The 20,209-nt window shown below is 41.5% G+C and overlaps 2 protein-coding genes across 6 annotated transcripts in view; one reads left to right on the top strand and one right to left on the bottom strand.

Annotated features, from left to right (window-relative positions):
- lnpk (lunapark, ER junction formation factor) lies at positions 1–10,529 on the top strand. Of its 5 annotated transcripts, none has more exons than XM_024297349.2 (15): positions 1–531; positions 1,154–1,199; positions 2,313–2,354; positions 2,595–2,645; positions 2,718–2,854; positions 3,361–3,419; positions 3,581–3,621; positions 3,721–3,804; positions 3,883–3,934; positions 4,019–4,135; positions 6,297–6,389; positions 7,398–7,503; positions 7,670–7,740; positions 7,834–8,004; positions 9,237–9,507. In XM_024297349.2, the coding sequence occupies exons 2-15, from the start codon at positions 1,173–1,175 to the stop codon at positions 9,419–9,421; spliced, it is 1,236 nt and encodes a 411-aa protein (XP_024153117.1). In that variant the 5' UTR covers positions 1–531; positions 1,154–1,172; the 3' UTR covers positions 9,422–9,507. The 5 variants fall into 5 exon arrangements, with proteins under 5 accessions (XP_024153117.1, XP_024153116.1, XP_024153118.1 ...); XM_024297348.2 differs by having other exon boundaries at positions 5–450; XM_024297350.1 differs by having other exon boundaries at positions 475–516.
- A 1,092-nt stretch (positions 10,530–11,621) lies between these two features.
- The window catches only part of LOC112161793 (acetylcholine receptor subunit alpha), a 20,103-nt gene continuing 11,515 nt past the window's right edge, over positions 11,622–20,209 (bottom strand). Inside the window, exons 2-10 of the mRNA XM_024297248.2 lie at positions 19,854–19,993; positions 19,645–19,689; positions 17,210–17,319; positions 16,944–17,139; positions 16,633–16,870; positions 14,442–14,665; positions 14,214–14,328; positions 13,998–14,122; positions 11,622–12,088 (exon numbers count right to left, since the gene is read on the bottom strand). Of these exons, the coding sequence (XP_024153016.1) occupies positions 11,960–12,088; positions 13,998–14,122; positions 14,214–14,328; positions 14,442–14,665; positions 16,633–16,870; positions 16,944–17,139; positions 17,210–17,319; positions 19,645–19,689; positions 19,854–19,993 (1,322 nt within the window). The 3' untranslated portion in view covers positions 11,622–11,959. The remainder of the gene's footprint in view (positions 12,089–13,997; positions 14,123–14,213; positions 14,329–14,441; positions 14,666–16,632; positions 16,871–16,943; positions 17,140–17,209; positions 17,320–19,644; positions 19,690–19,853; positions 19,994–20,209) is intronic.

A 20,209-nucleotide genomic window follows, 5' to 3' on the forward strand; every position in this document is an offset into this window, starting at 1 on the left:
TAAAGTAATTGCGGCCTGAAGGAACAAATACAGAACAACAGATAAAGGAAAAAATACTTCTGATTGGCTTTTTAAAGGGTTATATTTGGTAGAAAAAGAAAACAAAACAAAAATTAAGAAAAAATGAAACAAAGCAAATGTTATGATGTTTATGAGTCGAACTAATTACAAGCAGTTTTAAAATATAAATATAATTATTTACCCCAGACATATATGTCTTTTTGATATTTTAAGGATTTTCTTTGAATCTTTATATATAAACTACATCGCAAAGACTTCTGGGAAAAATGCGACCTTTACCCTCGTGTTACGTCACAAGTGACGTTGGTTACGTTTCGTAGCGCCGCGCCAATCTCCTCTAGTGCGCGTGAATTTCTGCCTGTTTTTCTGTACGTCTTTGGGCTGTTTATCGATTCTAAAACCGACAGAGAGATTCGTTCCTTACCGGACGTGAGTATGGTCCTCTTTTGTTAGTACAGGAGCGGCTGCAGGGCGGTTCTGGTACCGGGGACGCTCGTGAGTGGAGCAGAGGTCGAGTTAGCTTGCTCCCGGAATAGTCGACACACTTTCGGGTTTGATTTGTGTCATTCAGCTGCTACATTTGATCGCAAACATTCACTTAGTGACAACTTCTGAGGGTTTTAACGCAACAGTGGCGCCGTTGCTTTGGAGAAGCGGCGGGAAGTGGAAGTGGATTGATAAACCTGCTAACATTAGCCACATCTGGCATCATTTCTATTAATAGAGTAAATGAATGTGCAGTTTTCCTTCAGGAAATCGCTTTTAAAAAGATATATTCACTGAAACTCAAGACTTGAGCCTTTTGAATGTTTTGCTATTTAGATTCAAATGAAACTTTATTGCTAGTAGCGAAGTTAAACAACAAAAACGGTTTTCTTTGCCATAACGCAAACCACAGTCTTATAGCTGATGAAGTCCCTGTTATACACAGAGCTGCTACTGTTCTCACTGTGTCACACAAGTTGCACTTCTTCATTAAAAAAAAAGACTAAATAAGATAAGACTTAAGCCAAAATGTGACTCTGTGTGTTTATAAACTTCATGATGAAAATTGATTAGAAAGGACATTTCAAATATGTCAAGTGTAACTTTATTGACAGTGTTACTTGTTGACAAACCTTCTGTTTGACAGGAACCCCATCAGGTCAGTCATGGGGGCTTTGATATCCAGATGGAAGGTTAGTAAACTGGAGATGATCTTCTTTCAGCCTGACATTCAGATCATGCTTTACAAACATCATCCTGTTGTCAACGGAACAATGATATGAACTACTTCTAGATTGTAGCTGGAAATTTAAAGCTAAATAAAATAAGAATTTGATGTTTACCCCCTTTTATATCCACTATTTCCGACTTTTATTTGTAACTGTTAAATCATACATGACTGTCACATGGACTGTATATGAGAACTGGACTGAGTGACGACTCCTCCTTTGTGTTCCAAACATGAATTACCTGCTGGTTCCTGAAAGGCTCAGTGATTCTATTTGTCAGAATAACCGTTCTTACTCTTAAAAAAAAAATCAACTGTTCTTGCAAATCTCCTTTTTTTCCATGTTATTTCTTCTGTAGTTATAATCTGACCAATCAGATTTCTCAGTAAAAGTAGGTGATCTGACGTGCAACATTCATAGTGTGTAACAGATTTTGTGTAGCCTGCTTTAAAGTGGTGGGGGTGTGGCCCTCCAACAAACTCACTCCTGATTGGAGAGAGTGGTTGCTATAGAAACAGATTGATTTGGACCAGTCACTGCTTACTGATGTTATCTAGCTCCAACAGGGCAGCATTTGTAACCCGCAAACATGGCAGCTGAATTGACTTTGTTTTTGTAGTTTTTGAATCTTTTGACATCCTTCTTCTGTCAGACAGACTCTCTTAATGTGTTTTATTGATTAGACAGCACTTAGTTTGAAATTAAATTTGTTTTGATGGTTTGGATTACATTAAACATAAAAAAAATCAAAAAGTAGACAGTTCTTATTTCCCTTCATCCTTTAGTTTGTTTTATGATGTATTTCTTCTCAGTGACATGTAGTTTTTAATATTAAAAGCTTTGATCTTCTGTTCTGATGACATTTGTACTTTATTTTGAAACTCCGAGGAGCATTGGAGGAGCTGACAGACTCACTTTGTTCTGTTCAGTTGAAACGATGATGAGTCGTCATGGTTGTTGTTCTATCAGTAGCTTGAACTTCCAGGAACACGAAGGCAGATCTGTATGTTACACATGAGAAGCACAAAGTGAACCCTGGACCTGATTGTTCTTCTCTGATCTTTCTCTTGAATGCAGACAAAACCAACCACAGTTGAGCAACTGGAGAATCTGGAAAAGGTGAAGATTTCTGATGCATTTGGCTTTTTGTTTTATGCAACATTAGAACATTTGACTCTACAGCACATTTTTTAGTTTGACCTGAGGTGAACGTCAGGGAAAACTGAATTTAATAAACCTTGTTTGTTTGGAAAAAGTTTTGAAATAAATCTAATTTAGTTCAAAACCTAATTAGTGTAATTTAAAGATTAAATGTTAGTGTTTTTCCTTCAGTGTTCAACTTCTTTTCTTTTCTTGCAGGAGATCAAAGAGCTGGAAGAGTTCAGAGCCAAAAACCAGCGTTTGCAAAAGGTGAAAACAAACGCAGATATTTGAGCTGCTCCTCCTCAGACCTCCTCATCATGATGGTGTTTGTGTCTGCAGCTGTGGGTCGGACGGTTGCTGCTGTACTCGTCCGTCTTGTACCTCCTCACCTCTTTGGTCGTCTACTTTCTCTACTTTCCTGAAGAATGGTTGCAGAGAGTCGCCATGGCCCTGCCCTTCTTTGTTTATCCTGTGCTGTGAGTCCGTTTTACTGCTTTATTCCAACAGTATCTGCGTATTTAGGTGTGAAAAACAGCGTTTAGTTTTTATTTGTATCTGTTCTTGAACTGAGCTCAAATGTTAAAGCCCCGCTCTGATGAAAATCTGGTTTTAACTTGTTCTTGTGGCATTTTTTTTGGTTGGTGACATATTTAGATAATTAAGATTAAAAATGGATTTCGAATCAGGAGCAGACGAAAAAATGTAGTATGGAAAAGAGTTTATTTGGGATGTAGAAAATAAGCTGGACAGCGCACCTGCTCCCCGCTCTGTTTAAACAAAGAATTCTCAGCAATGGGGAGGGGAAAGGGGGCGGATTTGCTCTTGGAGAATTTCTAATGAACTCCTGCTGCTCTCTTGAAAACATCTCCTAGAAACGACAGATTTTTAACATTTTTGACTAAAAACAGCATTATAAGAGTTAAAAGATCTCTGTAAACACTGTAAGATGATTGGAGTGGAACATCTTTCCTTTCTTCCTCAGAGTCTGGGCGATAAGGAAGCTTTTGATTTTCCTCTTCTCCAAACGCACAGAGAGAAACAGTGAGTCTTCATTTGTACTTCATTTACTCTACCAGCATTTCAGGTTTGTCTGGATGTAGCTACATTTTTGAGCCAAAAGGATGAGGTCTAGGAGAAGTCTGAGTGAAAATTCATCAGGTTCATGCCTGAAATGACTGACGTCACTGTTGCTCCTCTTTCAGACGATAAGCTGGAAGACTCAAAAGCTGCTAAGAAAAAGATCGTAAGTTTCTCATCTCCTTCTGTCGTGCACTTAAGTTCACGCTGCAGCCCATAGACAGGAGCCATGTTTGGATTTTAAATGCTTTTTTGTTTTTTCCAGCTGGAGGAAGTGATGGAAACAGAGACGTACAAAAACGCCAAACTGATCCTGGAGCGCTTTGATCCAGAAGCCAAGAAGAAAGCCGTGAGTCCGGACTTCCTTCGACTTCCGGTCGGTTTGTTTGTCTTTCCCGTTTGGATTTACGCTCTGCTGTTTTTGCAGGAACTGGAGTCCACTCCGGTGCGTCCTCACATCACCCCCAGACCTGGTCAAGGTACACCCCACCCTTTAGCGTTCAAACCCTCAGAACTCTGAAGCAACTGAATTGCTTCACTAAAGGAACTCGTGTTTTGAGCAGAGATCCGACAGAGGGGGGTTCCCATGAGACCAACACTGATGGGCACCCCTGTTTCAATGGTAATGACCCCCCCACCTGGAGCACGGCCCCCCATGGGACCAGGAGGAACACCTGTGGGTAAGCAGACAGAAGCACTCCTCACTGAAGCATTATGGGTAGGAACTTTTGTTACCTCCCTGGCTTTGATATCACAGCTTTACAGAGAAAAGTGATTGGTCTCCTGGTGATTTTGTACATTTGTCCAGTCTGTGATTTACTAGAACGATTAAAAATAACCAAAAATGTAAACAAAATTCATTTTTTTTTGAGAGGAAATAAACATTTGAGATGTTTTTCAAATCTTGACTCCGTTTTTGGTGGCAAACCCCTTGTTGGCAATAAAACTGAGGTTAGATGTTTGTTTGCTGGAGTCGGTTGCCAGGTTTGAAAGGGATTTTCTTCAATGTTTTTTGCTGAAATTTCCAAATCATTGAAGTTTTGCAACATTTTCGTAGAACTGGTGTCTGGAAACTGTCAAAGCCTCTCCTGGGGCTTGATGTGCTTCTTCTGAGTCTGCTCTTTAACTCCGCCCACGTCTGAAGCATTATTTCTGTTAGGAAACCCATCTATTAATATCCATCATAATTAAAGAAGAGATTAAAGCAAAAAAAAAACTCATACCCATCAGTCCTTTAAAGCTGTTTAGTTTTCCTTCCCCTTTAAATAAACTCCACCCATAAAGAAAACTGGTTTCACCACAATGTTCCCTCTTCCTCCGAACAAATGCTGATTCTAGACGGTCTCATCTGATCTCAATATAGGTCATAGTTGTCAGGATCCTCCTGGGTGTTTCTAGTCGTGTTAAAACTCCACAAAAGGAGATTTTTCAGCACTCCTCACACAAAGAAAACTGTTATTCTTATGCTTCCCAGCAGCTTCTGGGCATCCCGGAGTTCTTTCACACTTTACTGGACCAGAGTGTGTCCCTTTGCTTGTCTGAAGTTGTTAAAGCCGATCTGATCTTGAGCTCAAACTAAACAAGTGAACTCTGGTGAAAAGCTGTTCATCAGTATTCAGTAGTCGAGCTCTAATATCTAGTATCCAGTAAATTCTTGAAGCTGTTTTTTACCAGACTCATTGATTTCGTGACAGCAAATCCGATTTCATCATTTAAAACCATTTCAGTTATTCATACCTTACTTTCTTTTATTGATCTTGTTTGTAGTAACGATAGCAGACAACAAAAACAACAGTTCAGTGGCGTCAGCTCTACTAAAGGACATTTTTACTGTAAACACATTAGAAATGATCTTTTTAAACATTTGATTTATGAGGCTTTTCACAACATCAATTCAATTATGAGTTTAACTTTGAAACAATTCACATATTTAGACACACTTTAAAGATGGGTTGAAGTAGATTAACAAACAGGTACCTTAGTCGTACATTTTATGTTGGTTATTTTAAGTTATTGATGTTTTTCTGGATCTTTCATCAGAGTTGTGATTATCAGAGCCTCTGGGCCTTTTCTGTCCTGCAGTTTTCTTTTCACACAAATTCACGGTCTTTCATTTTTACCCTAAATTTAACCTTTTTTTTGCAAAGATGTGACAGTTCTCCACAGTAAAACATGTTGATTTTGTAATCAAATACTCAACATTATTATTTATAAAGGCCTTTTTTGTCATTTCTCCTCCCATTTCCTCCTTGTTTCACACTATTAATTTCTTTACTTATTGCTACTGGATTTCTTCACTTTTCATTTTTAGCTTCTAGAAATGTTGTAATGGTCAACACTGTGATAAAATCAGCTCATAGATGATGTCAGGTAGCGTTCATGAGAAATGTATTGATTGAAATAATGAGAGGAGGTTTTCACTCACCAAACAAACACAGTTCCATCTACTTGCTAAATACATATACTCATGGTTGATGGATGTAACTAGAGCTGTTGTCAGAGGACTAATGGGGCTAACAGCCTTTCTGCTGTACTCAGTTTTCCTTAAGGTGCAGCGATTCATTTTATCAATTTGATTCACTCTCGATTTTGGTTCATTTTGACCTTTAGCTGCCACTTCCTGTAAAGACAGCAGACGTGATGTGAGATCATATCTGTACGAGTCAACAGATGGAAGAGAAACATTGTTTCATCACATCAGCCTGTGACTCTTCAGACTCTTTCTTTCCTTTAAAGGTCGGGTCAGCTGCAGGTCTGGGTGCCTCCGACCCGGGTCCTTCAGATGTCATGTTGGTTCTTCGGCTGGTGTTGCTCTTCTAACAGAACCTCCTTCTCTCTCAGCTCCAGGAGGTCCGCCGGAGAAATGTACCCCCTCCACCTCCATCCACCAGGTTTCTGTGCTGAGGACCCCCTGCTCCCCCATTCCAGGAGTAGGTAGGTCTCTAACGCCGGAGTCACACAGGACACGATAGCGCCGCGCAGCGGCGCGGAGCGGAGAGCGCGCCGCTGCGCGGCGCTCTATTGGTCACACCAGACGCGATATGTTTCCGCGACGGTCGGCATGCGCTTCTGCTAGAGCTATTGCTTTTTTGCCATCATGATCAATAACCAGGATATCTCCCAGTGTTTCTGATAAAAGGAGATGGTCTCTGCCCCTGTCGACACAGACCCCGCCCCCCAACTCCGCAGTCGGCCCACTTCATTGATCGGCTTGTGCGCGCGTGTGCGTGTCTGTCTGTTCTGTTGTGTGTCTGTGAGCACGCACGCGCTCCCAGGTGTTTCCGTCGGTCAATTAATAAACTAAAAATATTACCAGATGTTTCTTCCCAGAAGAACCGCTCTTCTGCCTCTCTCTTGTTCAAACGCAGCCCCGTGTCCCGCTCCAGTGTGCCTCCGCTGCCCCGTCTGCCCTGCTTTTTTTCCTCCCAGAACCCTGCAGACCAGCACACCCGCTCCGGAGATCTGTGGTGTCCGGTGTTGGGGCTCTCGCGCACGCGTGTCTGTGTGTTTTGATTGTATGCATATTTTCATCTCTACTGTCTGTTTAGACACAAAAACTTGATAACATTTGTCAATCGCGGCGTTTTATTGTGAAAAATTGGTTCTATTTTGAAAATAAACCGGATTTTCTCATGTATTTCGACGCAACTTCCTGCCAGTATTGACGCGGAGCGCTCGCGTCGCGCGGAAGAAATAGGCCAGACGCCGAAACGTTGCGCTGCACCGCGCGGACCCTCCGCGCCGCTGCGCGTCGCTTTGCGCCGCTGCGCGTCGCTCCGCGCTTGGTGTGACCGACGCCATAGGTTAACATGGGCGCCGAATGGAAGCGCACGCCGTTCCGCGCCGCTTCGCGGCGCTATCGCGTCCTGTGTGACTCCGGCGTAAGCCTGTTTGGTGATTAAAAAGGATGAATTCAGCTTCATCTGAGGACTCTGTTTGTAGGTATGCACCCCCCAGGTCCCCCTTTAGCCAGGCCCATCCTTCCCAAAGACAGAGGGACTCTGGATAGAGTTCTGGAGTTCTTGGTTGGAGATGGACCACAGAACAGGTGACGCCTTGCAGCTTGTTTGGTATTTTACTCTGTTTCATGAAAAACAAATGAACAGTAACCATCCAGAAAGGTCTGTAGACATCCAGACGAGCTGCTGCAGCAGAAGATGACTCCAGGAAACACATCTCCCGTCCTCACAGTCCTCCCTGTGTGTCTCCTGCAGATACGCTCTGATCTGCCAGCAGTGTTTTTCTCATAACGGCATGGCTCTGAAGGAGGAGTTCGAGTACGTTGGTAAGAACTCATTTGGGTTTTTTTACAGATCGACTCGAGTGCAGACGAATGGATCAGAAACTGAGATTCTGCTCTTCTTCTTCCTCCTCGCAGCTTTCCGTTGCGCGTACTGCTACTTCATGAACCCGGCCCGGAAGACTCGGCCTCATGCTCCCAGACTTCCAGAGTACAGTTATGAGAGGAAGCTCAGAGGAGAGGTGCGCTCTCCAGGACACGTCCAACCCACCGAGACAGAGACCCAGGATAGCGCGCCTCCTTCTGGAGGTAGACAAACCTTTCCTTTACACCACAGGGTGTTAAATAAACTATTTGAGGCATGAGTTTCCAGAACCTTTTTTATAACTGCTTTAGCTTTTAGCATCTTTTCTTCTTTTTAGACCTAAGAAGAACTTTGTTTATGTCTGACAGCTGAGTCTGTTCCAGAGTGCTGTCATAAACAGTGAACTCTTCATCAGAATATTACCAAACGTTTTTCATAAGGAGTCCTGCTGCTCACCGCCTGAGGGCCCGACCAACCGTTAGCTTTAACCGTATGGTTTCGCCTCTAGCTAAAGCTCCAGCTCCATGGGATCTGGTCCACAGTTTCCAGATCCAGCAGAGGTCAAAGAGTTCTCAGAGCCGAGTCCTGCAGCGTCCAGGTTCCCCTCTCCCTCTGCGCCGCCTGCTGTGGTTTAATTCCAGCTGATTTGGGTGGATTCTGGTGGCTGCCGAACACAAACCAAACTTTCTTTTTTTCTTTTGGTCTCTAATCTTACCTGACTGAGACACCAGCAGTCATCGGGTCAGAACCGAGTCAGGCACAGATCTCTAGTTTAATTTATGAAGCGTCTAATGACTGAACTACATGCTGTCAATCATTTCAATTACTAAAACACCAACAAAAAAGTGTTGGAATGACTTCAATCTTAAAGTTCTTAATTGTAAAAAACAAATATGTGTTATTATTCTGTTGTTTCTCTTACAGTGAAAACAACCCAAAATGTTATAAAGTCAAAACCACTAAATAAAATCACCCGTTTTGACACAAACCTCATGACTGTAATAATAAAATTACTGCCGCCCATGGAAAGTTGTCATGGTTACAACAAACACAGAGGCAACAACACAAGTCTGTGACCTATTAGAAGAACAAAATACCAAATGGTTTAAAGCCTCTCATTTAACTTAAAACCTCAAAACACTGAACTGAAAAAACTTCCAAGGATTAGGATTAAATATGTTTACATTTTCTAGACTCTAGAGCACCACCTTCAGATGAAATGAAGAACTCTCCCAGAAGTTTAGCACCATGTTTACTCCGGTCAGAATCCTGATCACACCCTGGCTCGGTTTGACACCTAAATCTGATCCGGTATCATGTCTTAGAATCCGGTCTGGACCTGCTGGTGTTTCCCTGTATCATAATCAAACACAAATATTGCTTTTCTTGTTTTTGTTTCTCTTCTAACAATGTTCAGACTCCAATAGCAGTTTTTTCTTATCTTTTTTCCCTCCAGACGAAAAGGAAGTGGAAGAGGATGAAGGACACAAAAATGTGGTAGAAACTGAGAGCCAATCAGAGGGCCAGGAGGAGCAGCAGCAGGAGGAGGAGGAAGTGGAGAAGCAGGAAGATGACTGCCTGGTTCAGGAAGAGGAAGAAGGTCGCTGTGAAGCTCCAGAGACAGAAAGTGGAGAGTTGTAGTGACAGTCTGGATGAGGATGAAGGCGTCGGTGTTCTGCTGGTGGTTTGATGGACGGCGTCGGAATGGAGCATCTCTGACGATAAAGTTCTGTTCATAAATGTTCATTTTAGTGCTGGGATGAATGCAGTGGTGATGTCCATCACTTCTTAAGGCTTTTTCTTGATGCTGACAGTTTCCCGATTTGCTCCTTTTAGTTTAAGAAGCTTGAAGGTCTTTTTAGGCGGAATAGGTCTGGATTTTTGTATTGGATTTTTTTAAGGATTTGATTGGACAGACAGTTCTGCAGCTTTCTTCTCACCTCCTCTTGTAGGATACGACTGTTTTTCACTGATGCATGTGAGCATTTCATCCTGCTGAGTTTATTTATTGTTGAAGGTTGTGCAGCTATAACTTCCTGTATGAAATGTGAGCGGAGAACTGCAGAGCGTTTTATTTGTCATCTGAAACTGTTTTGTTTTTTAGTTGTGTTTTCAAGACATGAGCACACAGAAGCTCTGAAAGAGAAAACGTCTGACAGCTTTTGGAAGCAGCTTGAACTGAAGGACGGCACAAACTTCAGCTGAAAAACTGCCGGAGCGCTTCTTCTCTTCGTTCTCTTATTTATTTATTTATTTGGCCATATTGCGAGTTCACTTCAGGAATTGCTCTTAAACACAGACTGAGGCTTTCTTTAGGCTCACTAGCATTTGGAAGTAATTGATAGTGTTTTTGCTTTTGTGATTTTTTTTTTTTAATGTTTTAACATAGTTGCCATGGTTACATGTGCCTTGTTTACTGATTGTGCGCTCATCTGTTTACAGTTTAAGATGTTTGTCTGCAAAAAAGTAGCTTTACTGTCTATGCAAAAGCAGAGAGTTTAGGTGGATATTTTTTTTATCCTATTACTTAGTTTTAGTGAAACGTAGTTTTTGATAAAAGTTTTCACCTCCAAACCAGAAACTCCAAATGTTTTATTTGGTTCACACAAACTACAAAATGTGAGGTTTTTAGTGTATTAAAACATTTTCAACATGTTTATGTTCTTTTTTTATGTCACATTCGTCTTTTTTTTGCCACATTATGTCTGTAAGAGTCGCATGTTTAATAAAGTTTTCACTCATGAGCAAACCCTTTTAATGATTTCTGCAAAACATTACAATCTGTTACAACTTTCATGTAACATTAACTTCACATCAAAGTAAGCAGTTTAAGATAAAATAAATGTGCATTTCATCGTAGCTGCAAAATCAGTCATTTATCTTGTAAAACATTTTGCTTTGTGCCTGTTTAAGGCTACAGAGACCAATTCTGAATTTTTTCCAACAAAAATCTAAATTTATCATCTTAACCTGCAGCTAAACTTCACTCCTTTTTCTGTAATAAAATAACGTATCTGTCAGAATATGTGACTTAAGGCGGCCATACCATGAAAAATAAACTTTCTGAGCTTTTTAAGTGTATTTTACTGTACATTCCCCACTATAAGGAACCCCAAAGTGCCATTTTGATCTATTCATGCATTTCTGAGTAATCCTCTAAAAACTGCTGACATCATGAGATGAGTAGGCCCTCTCCAGGAAGAGTTTCTCTGCCCCAGGATAACAAACTCTCTGCAAAGCTAGCAGCTCAAGCTAGCAGTGATCAGCTAGCTTCACTAGCTAATGTGGATTTATCTGCATGAAAGCGAAGAGGATTTTTCGATACAGAGATTACATGTCATTTCAATAAATCCTGAAATGATCATCTGGTCATTTTTTGACCAACTTCACCACAAAATGAACCACATAATTTGTTTTTAGTGTTCCAAAGGTAATATATGATCATATACATAGATATAGTTTACTCTGATAGGCTTAAGAAAATCATTGTATGGCCTCTTTAATGCAAAGTCTGCAGCTTTTGATAAAAAACAATAAAGGTTTATTCCCCCATGTGTCAGGCAGAAACAATCAAACTTCCTGAAAGAAAAAACCTGCCTGTACTTAAGGAAACCATTCATCAAGCTGCCAAAACCAAATCAAAAGATTGACTCTGTCTTTTTAAAATGTTATCCAACAAACTTGTTAAAAATGTTAAAAAAACAAAGAAAATGTCTTTATTACAGACTGCTCCAGGTCTGTCATGCATGACAGTGTCATGATGAGGGCCTCAGAGCAGCTGATCTACAACAAGGGCCCCCAAACTACGGCCCAGCCCCCAAACAATATAAGAGACCCATGATTTTTTTTTCTTTTCATTCTGGGCACATGATCAAGACACAGTGACATTATTCCTCTTTTCCACAGTCTGTGCCCCTATCAGAACATCCACAAATCCTGCCAAATAGAACAGAATACAGCGTTCTCTCTCTACAGTCCACACATCTCACCTGGAAGAAAAAACAAAAGCATATACATTCAATTTGGTTATGTGTAGCACTCTGGAAAACACAATTGTTTACATTTAGAGACACCCTGTGAGTGTTATTTTTTTCTGTTATCCAACAAACTCTCCCCGGCCCCCCTTCAGAGGAAATCAGTTATGTGACCCTCACAAGAAAAAGTTTGGGGACCCCTGATCTACAACATGTTGAGCTCAATGAGTCGTCCAGCAAAGACTGCCACCGTCCCGATGATGCAAACGCCCATGAACAAGCACAGCAGGATGTGGTCCAAAACCATGGCAACAAACTTCCACTCCTCTGCAGCCTGAAACAAAACACAATGGTTAGATCTGTGAGCTGTTTTCGTCATTTCAGAAGGTTTCTAAATGAAGATTGGAACTTTAAAGGCCCATTCCAATGAAAATGTTTTTTTTTTGTGTTTTTAAAATGTGGCATTTTTCTGATGATGAGGACATAAATAAGCAAAATGATGCTGAAATTGAATTATGAATATTTCTTTATTCAAATTGCAGTGAATCAGGACACGCCAGTTGAAAAAGATTGTATTCGTCTCATAGAAAATACGTTGGGAAGGTCACATGCTCAGCTTCATTCTGATGCATCCACTTTTGGACAAATAGATCCATGAATGTTTTTGTTTTGCTCGTCTGAGGTTCTGGATCAAATCTGGATCAAAACTGTACGACTGGCTAGCTCCAATATTGCTTGCCAATTTTTCTGCACTGCTAATGTTAGGTTGGGGTTGAAAGGGCTGTAAGCCAGCTGCAGAGCGTGGAAAAAGTTGTATGATGGGGAGTGGGGCAGGGCTTAGCCTAGTCCAGGGGTCTGCAACCTGCACCTCCAGAGCCACATGTGGCTCTTTGACCCCTTCAATGTGGCTCTTTGGTTAGAAAGGAAAAAAAAAACAAAACAATAATTAAGGCACACCAGAATATAAAGCAGATTTTCTATTTTTTAAGGTTTTAAGTGAGCCTAAGGGTTAAAAAAAATATGGTAAAAGTAATTTCATTAGCTCTGATTTAATTTTTATCAGTGAGACTTACAAATTTCTGACTGAGATGCACCACAAAACAAAATAAACAAAAAACATATTTTTTTTAAATCAGTGTTGACGCTAAGCTATCTACTACCACCTTTGCTGAATTGAAATGATGCTATGTGACACAGGGTGTGAAAGGGTGAAAGGAAATCATTCATTTAGAAGAAATAGTATTTATTCATGTGCATGTTTTATTTATGCCAAAAACAGTTTATTTGGGCTGCATGGTTCCCTAGGCGAAAAAAGGATTTGGCCTCCCCTATGGGGGAAGAGATTACCAGAGGTGAGGCTCAAACTGGATTCCTCTGTGTTTGAAACCTAACACGCTAACTGACTGTGCCACCAACCAACCAATATTTTCCAGAAAAGCAATAGGATTTCAAATGTTAAAGGAGTTGAAAAAAAAAAAACAATCAATTTCCAATCAATTTTATAGAAGTAAAGCAGACAAACCTCTGCTTTGAGCCTGTGTTTTCTCCTCTTCATCCTTGAAATTTAAAAAAAAGCACCAACAGTGGCAACACCGCACGCCCCTCTCCTCCCCCCAACCCAGTTTAGACAGCAGCAGCTACAAGAAAGGAAGGCGCTGCAGAGTTACTGATTACATCAAACTTTTGAGTTATTTTATCTATGTTTTTAAATTATAATTATTTTTCACATGAAATGAGTGTCAAAATGTTTAACAAAAAGAAAAAAAAAGTATATATAATCAGCGTGATTTGGCCCCCCTCCAGCAAATGGTCTTCTAAGTGGCCGCCTAAGTCACCTATGCCTTGTATATATAAATAACAGTATATAACTAACCGTAACATTAACATTGATGCAAATCAGTGTTTCTACTTCTCTAAAGGGGGGAGTCAGACTTTGTGGCTCTGTTGTGGTCAGTAAGAAATCCACTCAAATGGCTTTTTAAGTGTTGAAGGTTGCAGACCGCTTGCTTGTCAGTGCCCACAACTTTAAGGTGAATTTCTAATAAACTCAAGTTTTTGGCTAAAAACAGCACAATATTATTATTAAAAGACCACTGGGAATAGATGGAAATATTTTCAGAGTGGAACTTTGAATCAACCTTAAAGACTGGAGTCAAAGGGGTTTAAATAAGACAACAACCTGGTTGCCACCAGTAAACAGACAAGCAGAGGTTCGATTTTGAGCAGCGCAGACGTGACCTCACATTATTGGACTCCTCGTCTGACTTCATGGTGTCAGCGATGTACTTCACGCCATCAATCGCACTGCGGACATCGGGCATCTTGATGATGGGGGACTGGTAGGTAACGCTGGGGGGGGTGACTTTGCCTGTGCAGAAGATGTGCAGTCTGAGGAGAAACCTGCTTCCAGCTTGATCTGGAACGTGAAGCCTGCGGCGGTTGGTCACGGCTGCTCTCACCTGAGATGTCAGAGATGTCCATGTCGATGGGGAAGAGTCTTTTTTGACGAAGCTCCTGACCTGGACGCTTCATTGTTGAAAAGAACATCATGTTGGGAATGGTTTCAATGAAGACCTGAGCAGAGGATCATGGATGAACCTCTTTCTAGAGGTTATACTTTACCCTTAGCCTATATGTTCACTTCCTGGTCTTTCTGCACAGATTTGAGCTTCTAGTGAAAAACAGACCTTGCGGATCCACCGGGGCATGGTATGTGTGCTTGGTGAGCGGTGATGGATGCTGATGACGATGACTGTGATGATGATGGAGGCGATTACAAACACCATGGTGAAGAGCATGTACTTCCCGATGAGCGGAACGGCGCTGGAGGTGGAAGGGATCAGCTCCACAATGACCAGGAGGAAGACAGTGAGAGACAGCAGGACGGAGATGGAGAGAGTCATCTTCTCCCCTTCAGATCAGAGAAGAGAAAGCACATCAGGGGGAAAAAGATGCAACTGTTATCAAAATGTGGTGATAAAAAGAAAAGGAAAATGCAACAAACGATACTCCCCCCCCCAAAAATAGACCATAAAATAAAGAATCAACATGTTTGAAAGTCAAAATCTGCAAAAAATGATAAAAATGGGAAAAAAGCAAAAACTAAATAAAGTAAGAAACAAACAAAGGATAATATTAAAAACGATAATAAATAAACATGACGCGAACACCTCCAAGAAAACATACTCCTTAAATAAACTAAAAGCATTTTTGCCACAAAAAAGGTAAAGTGCACAAAATAGAAACATCCAACAAAGATGACAACATCAGAAACACACAGAAGTTTCTGTAAAAGTGACATACTGAACAAAAGCACTGAACTATGAACTATTTATCTTTATATATATATGATCATAAATTACCTTTGGAATACTAAAAAACTAATTATTTATGAAATATTACTTATTTTTCGTGAGTTTTTTTCTACCCAAACGTAAAACGACTCAATTCCTGAGGGTCCACTGGCCGCAGCGTGTCTTTGTTTCTTCCACGAAAAAAAAGAGTCCAAATTTTTTCAAAGGTGGATGCACAAACCATACATCTGTCTTTAGCAGCCCCAGCCATCGCTACACCGGTTCACGACACAAATACCCTCGGCGTCTGGACAACTGTGCTGACTGTGTCTTAAAGGAACCCCGCGTCGAAAGTAACGACAGGACACAACTGGAAGATGTACTGTATTCTGCATCTCAAATGAAAGTTTTTTGCTAGCTCCATGGAAAAATTGGGTTTTGATGTTTGACTGGGGGCTGAGCTGTCAGAGTCAAACTCTTCCTGAAAGGGGCGGTCTCACTCTGTGACGTCAGATCGTGAGAACCTGCTCGTTGTTGTGGGTATGGGAGGGGCTGCTGTAACAGATCAGAAATGTGTGAAAGGATCAAAATATCTCATAGTGAGAAATGAACAGTAGAATACGTTTAAAAGCTCAAAAAGTTGTTTTTTCATGGTATGGCCTCTTTAAGACACAGGTGTCAAACCCAAGACCCGTGGGCCGTATCCGGTCCACCAGATGGTTCAATCCGGCCAAGTTTTGAAGAAAAAAATAAAAGATATTAAAAAATATATATATATGTTTCTTGCCCATTCTTGTGTCAAGTTATGGCTCCTTAAAAAAACGACCAAAATGTGCAATTCCGCCACTAGGGGGAGCTAAGGAAAAGTGAAACAGGTGTAGCATTTCTTTGCAAGCGGAAAACTATTTTGTTTAGTAAAATACATTTTATTTAAAGTCCATTGGCCTCTGTGAATGAATGTGTAATAATAATAATAATAAACTGAGAGAAAAACAAAACAAAAGCTACTGATAACAAGTTGACCATAGGTTATTTTGTGGTTATGTTACTGGTTCAGCCCACTTGAGATCAGATGGGTTGAATGTGGCCCCTGAACCAAAATGTTTGACACCTCCACTTTAAGAAAATGTAAATGATGCTTTTGCAGATGCTTGACAGCTACATCACATCACATCACTCTTGTTTGTTCTGATGTTTCTTTTTGTCACATATTCATTTTTTTATTTGATCTTTCTTTTTCTGAGCTCCAGTTTCATGATTTTGCTGTCTGCTTTCACCAGTGCGTTTACTCTCACAAATGGAAGCAGTCAGGCGCAATGATTTCACACTATTTATCAATAGTATGATTCAGAAAATAAAAAGGTTATTTCACATGAACAGAATTCATTGGGCGTGAGGAACAGGGGCTGAAAAATAAAAACAGGAAACAAGCTATTTTTATATCATTTCAAGCTGACCATTGGACTTTACTGCATTGCTGGATTTTACTTCCAAACGGATGGATGGATGGACAGATCAACCAACCAACACACTGACTGACATCTGACACACAGACCTGCTTGTCGACAGACAATTTTCAATGTACCTGAATCTGTAGGAAGATAGAAGACCAGTCCGGTGAGAAAGGAGAAGAGCAGGCAGGGAATGATTACGTTAACAATGAAGTAGAGTGGCAGCCGCAGCATCAGGAAGTGGTAGGTAATGTCCAGATAAGGGGTGGAACCACAGCATTGGTAGGTAACCTGGTGTTTCCAGCACCGGGCGTCCTTTAGAACCCATTCACCAGACTCCATGAAGTTACTCAGGTCTGGCCTGTCATTCTCCTGACATGGAGAAAGGTTACCACACATTACGTTGAGCTTATCCCCATGAGTAGTAATACAGAGTAACACTAACTGGGTCGATGACAACCAGCCTGCCGTTGTATGACCAGATCCCCAGTTTCATGCTGCAGTTCTGCAGGTCAAATGGGAAGTGCAGGACAATGATTTCACAGTAGCTCTTGAAGATGGCTGGAGGGTTCCATGTAATCTTGCCAGAGTACTCCAGCAGGACTTTAGTTTCATGGACGATCCCAAAGTCTCCATCAGCACTGCAGGAGAGAAAAAGATCTCAGAAAGGATCTGAAAGTTTAGGGTGCAAGTCAATGTCACACTGTTTACTTGTTGTATAAAACCAAGTCAGGTTTCCAGATGTCGGTGGAGGGAACCCTGATCTTTTTGATGCCTCTGTAGTCGTCTGGATTCCAATTCAGATTCACATCTGTCCATTGCTGCCAGAAAAACCGCAAAAACTTTCAGTCATTTCGGCCAAATTTTTCAGAGAAATATGTGAAAACAGAAAAATTAAGCTTACTTTCATCTGTGAATCTTAACTAAACATATTTTCTCATAAAATTTAGTATTTTAACAATTAAAATAATAATAAAAAAAACACTTTTACACGTTTCACTATAAGGCGCACATGTCTAAACATTTTTCAAAAATCATCCGTGTGCCTAACAATCTGGTCCAGCCAGCAAGGCCAAGTGGGTCAAATATGGCTTAAAAGTGGCAGAAAATGTTGGCCCCAAATGGGTTTGCCCACATCAGCTTAAGTGGGCCCTCAGTGGGTATGGCTCGTTACGCTAGCCAGCCTCGTGGTGGACAGCGTAGTGTGCTAGCGAGCTCCACCGTAGCAAGCTCTGCTGTATAAAGCTAGCGAGCTCTGCTGTAGCAGGCTAGCAAGTTCCTCCTATTCCATTACATTTGTACTGTGTTTTTAATGCTGTCTTGTAAAGCACTTTGTGGTTTTTACTTGTGAAAAGTGCTATATAAATAAAATTCTTGGAGCTAGCAACGTCCCCTGTATCACAGTAGTGGGCTCTGCTGTATCGAGCTAGCATGCTCCGCTGTATCGAGCTAGCGAACTCCGCTGTATCGAGCTAGCAAGCTCCACTGTAACGAGCTAGCATGCTCTGCTGTATCGAGCTAGCGGGCTACGCTGTATCGAGCTAGCATGCTCTGCTGTATCGAGCTAGCATGCTCTGCTGTATCGAGCTAGCGGGCTACGCTGTATCGAGCTAGCATGCTCTGCTGTATCGAGCTAGCGGGCTACGCTGTTTCGAGCTAGCATGCTCTCCTGTATCCAGCTAGCATGCTCTGCTGTATTGAGCTAGCATGCTCTCCTGTATTGAGCTAGCGAGCTCCGCTGTATCGAGCTAGCATGCTCCACTGTATCGAGCTAGCATGCTCCACTGTATCGAGCTAGCATGCTCTGCTGTATTGAGCTAGCGAGCTCCGCTGTATCGAGCTAGCATGCTCCACTGTATCGAGCTAGCGAGCTCCGCTGTATCGAGCTAGCATGCTCCACTGTATCGAGCTAGCATGCTCCACTGTATCGAGCTAGCATGCTCCGCTGTATCGAGCTAGCATGCTCTGCTGTATTGAGCTAGCATGCTCTCCTGTATCGAGCTAGCGAGCTCCGCTTTCTACAGTGAGGCTGGCTAGCATAGCGAGCCTACTTACTGAGTGCCCACTTAAGCCAATGTGGGGAAACACAGGTGAGGCCACCACAAAACTGGGGACAAAAATTTGGGGTCCTCATTTTCTGCCACTTTTAAACAATATGGGGCCCACTTGACCTCGCTGGCTGGGATGCGCCTTTTGTGTTCCAAGTTCCAAATTCTATAAATTGTTTTTGTGCACCTACAGGAAGTCTCTACTCATTTGACTGTGTGACCATTTTTTCCTGACACAGGAGCGGTGAGTGCACGGATGATCACACTGTGATCAGGTGGGAGCAACTGGGAGTAATGTGGATGGCGGTAACGTTTACCACATCTCAATGCAATAACCCACCTTAGTACAACAAACAAAAAGATCGGCCAGCATTTCAGAGCATTACCCAGCCTGAGCCAATACGCGAGCGCGCGCATTCCCAATGATTTCTCTGACAGCGTTCCTTTGTCTTTTTGTTCAGGAGATGAAACTACAATGGAGTGGACTTTTGATTTTGAGCTCTCCAGAAAGTCTGCGCTTCCCCACATGCATGGCTGCATGGCTGCGCAGCGATTCAGCCAAACTTTACGGACCGGTTTTTCCAATATGTTTGCTGCCTGGGTGTGACTGCTCTTCAACACTGTTGAATTAGCGCACGCTACATCTTTCTCACATGTACCTCTTTTTCCTCCAACTCCACACTCAGTTTTATATGTGTGTTTGAATTAAACTTGTGTGTGTGTGATTCTAGCTTGTGTGTGTATTATTTAAGTTTGTACGTATTGACACATATTTACCTCGATCATCATTGCAGAACAACCAATGAGGCAATGAGACCGACTCCGACAACAATGAGAGGGAACCGTTTGGTTATGGAATTACGCAGCAGTTTAATTCAAACACCAAAGATGTTTTGTAGGAGAGGATCGATAAAAAAATGATAAGTTTAACTAAACTCTTTTTTTTTCTTCCGTTACCTTTTTTTGCACCATAATATATATGGTGCGCCTGGTGAATGGGATAACTACAGAAATAGACCCCTAATTAAGACTGCGCCTTATAATACGGTGCCCCCTATGGTCAGGAAAATACAGTACATTTCAGATTTCTGTTCTTACCTGTTTTACGCGGACATTAGTTGTTACAATTTGATTCACTTCATCCTGAAGAGAAAAAAAAAGTAAAAAATTATAAAAATAAAGTTTTGTTTGATTTTGTTTAAAACAAGCTTTCTGCCTCCATTATCGAATAATCTGTGAATTGTTCATCCAATATCAGTGTTTTATCAATAACTGCACAGCATTGATTGGGGGGGGGGGTGTCTTACCACGCTGATCAGCTGGATCAGCTGCAGGCCCACTGTGACATTCACAGGCTGTTTGGAGTGGTTAACAGGACGAACAACCTTGTTGTAACCAGTGAAAAGAGTCTTCACCAGCCGGGTCTCTTCATCTGAGCTCAAGACACCTGCAGCACAAAGACACTAATGATACCACACGACATACTGTGTTACAATATTTTACTGAAGGGAAATTTGGAGTAATATTTATGAGCATCCTCTCTTTTTACTTCAAAAACCGGCCATCAGAATCACACATAAAGCTGGTTATCTCGATCATACAAACACTTTATTTTAAAAGTGAATGCCCTTGTTGATTTTTACACCAAGCAATCTCTAGAGCC

Source organism: Oryzias melastigma, linkage group LG15, assembly GCF_002922805.2.
Source record: "Oryzias melastigma strain HK-1 linkage group LG15, ASM292280v2, whole genome shotgun sequence".
In the NCBI taxonomy this organism is placed as follows: Eukaryota; Metazoa; Chordata; class Actinopteri; order Beloniformes; family Adrianichthyidae; genus Oryzias; species Oryzias melastigma.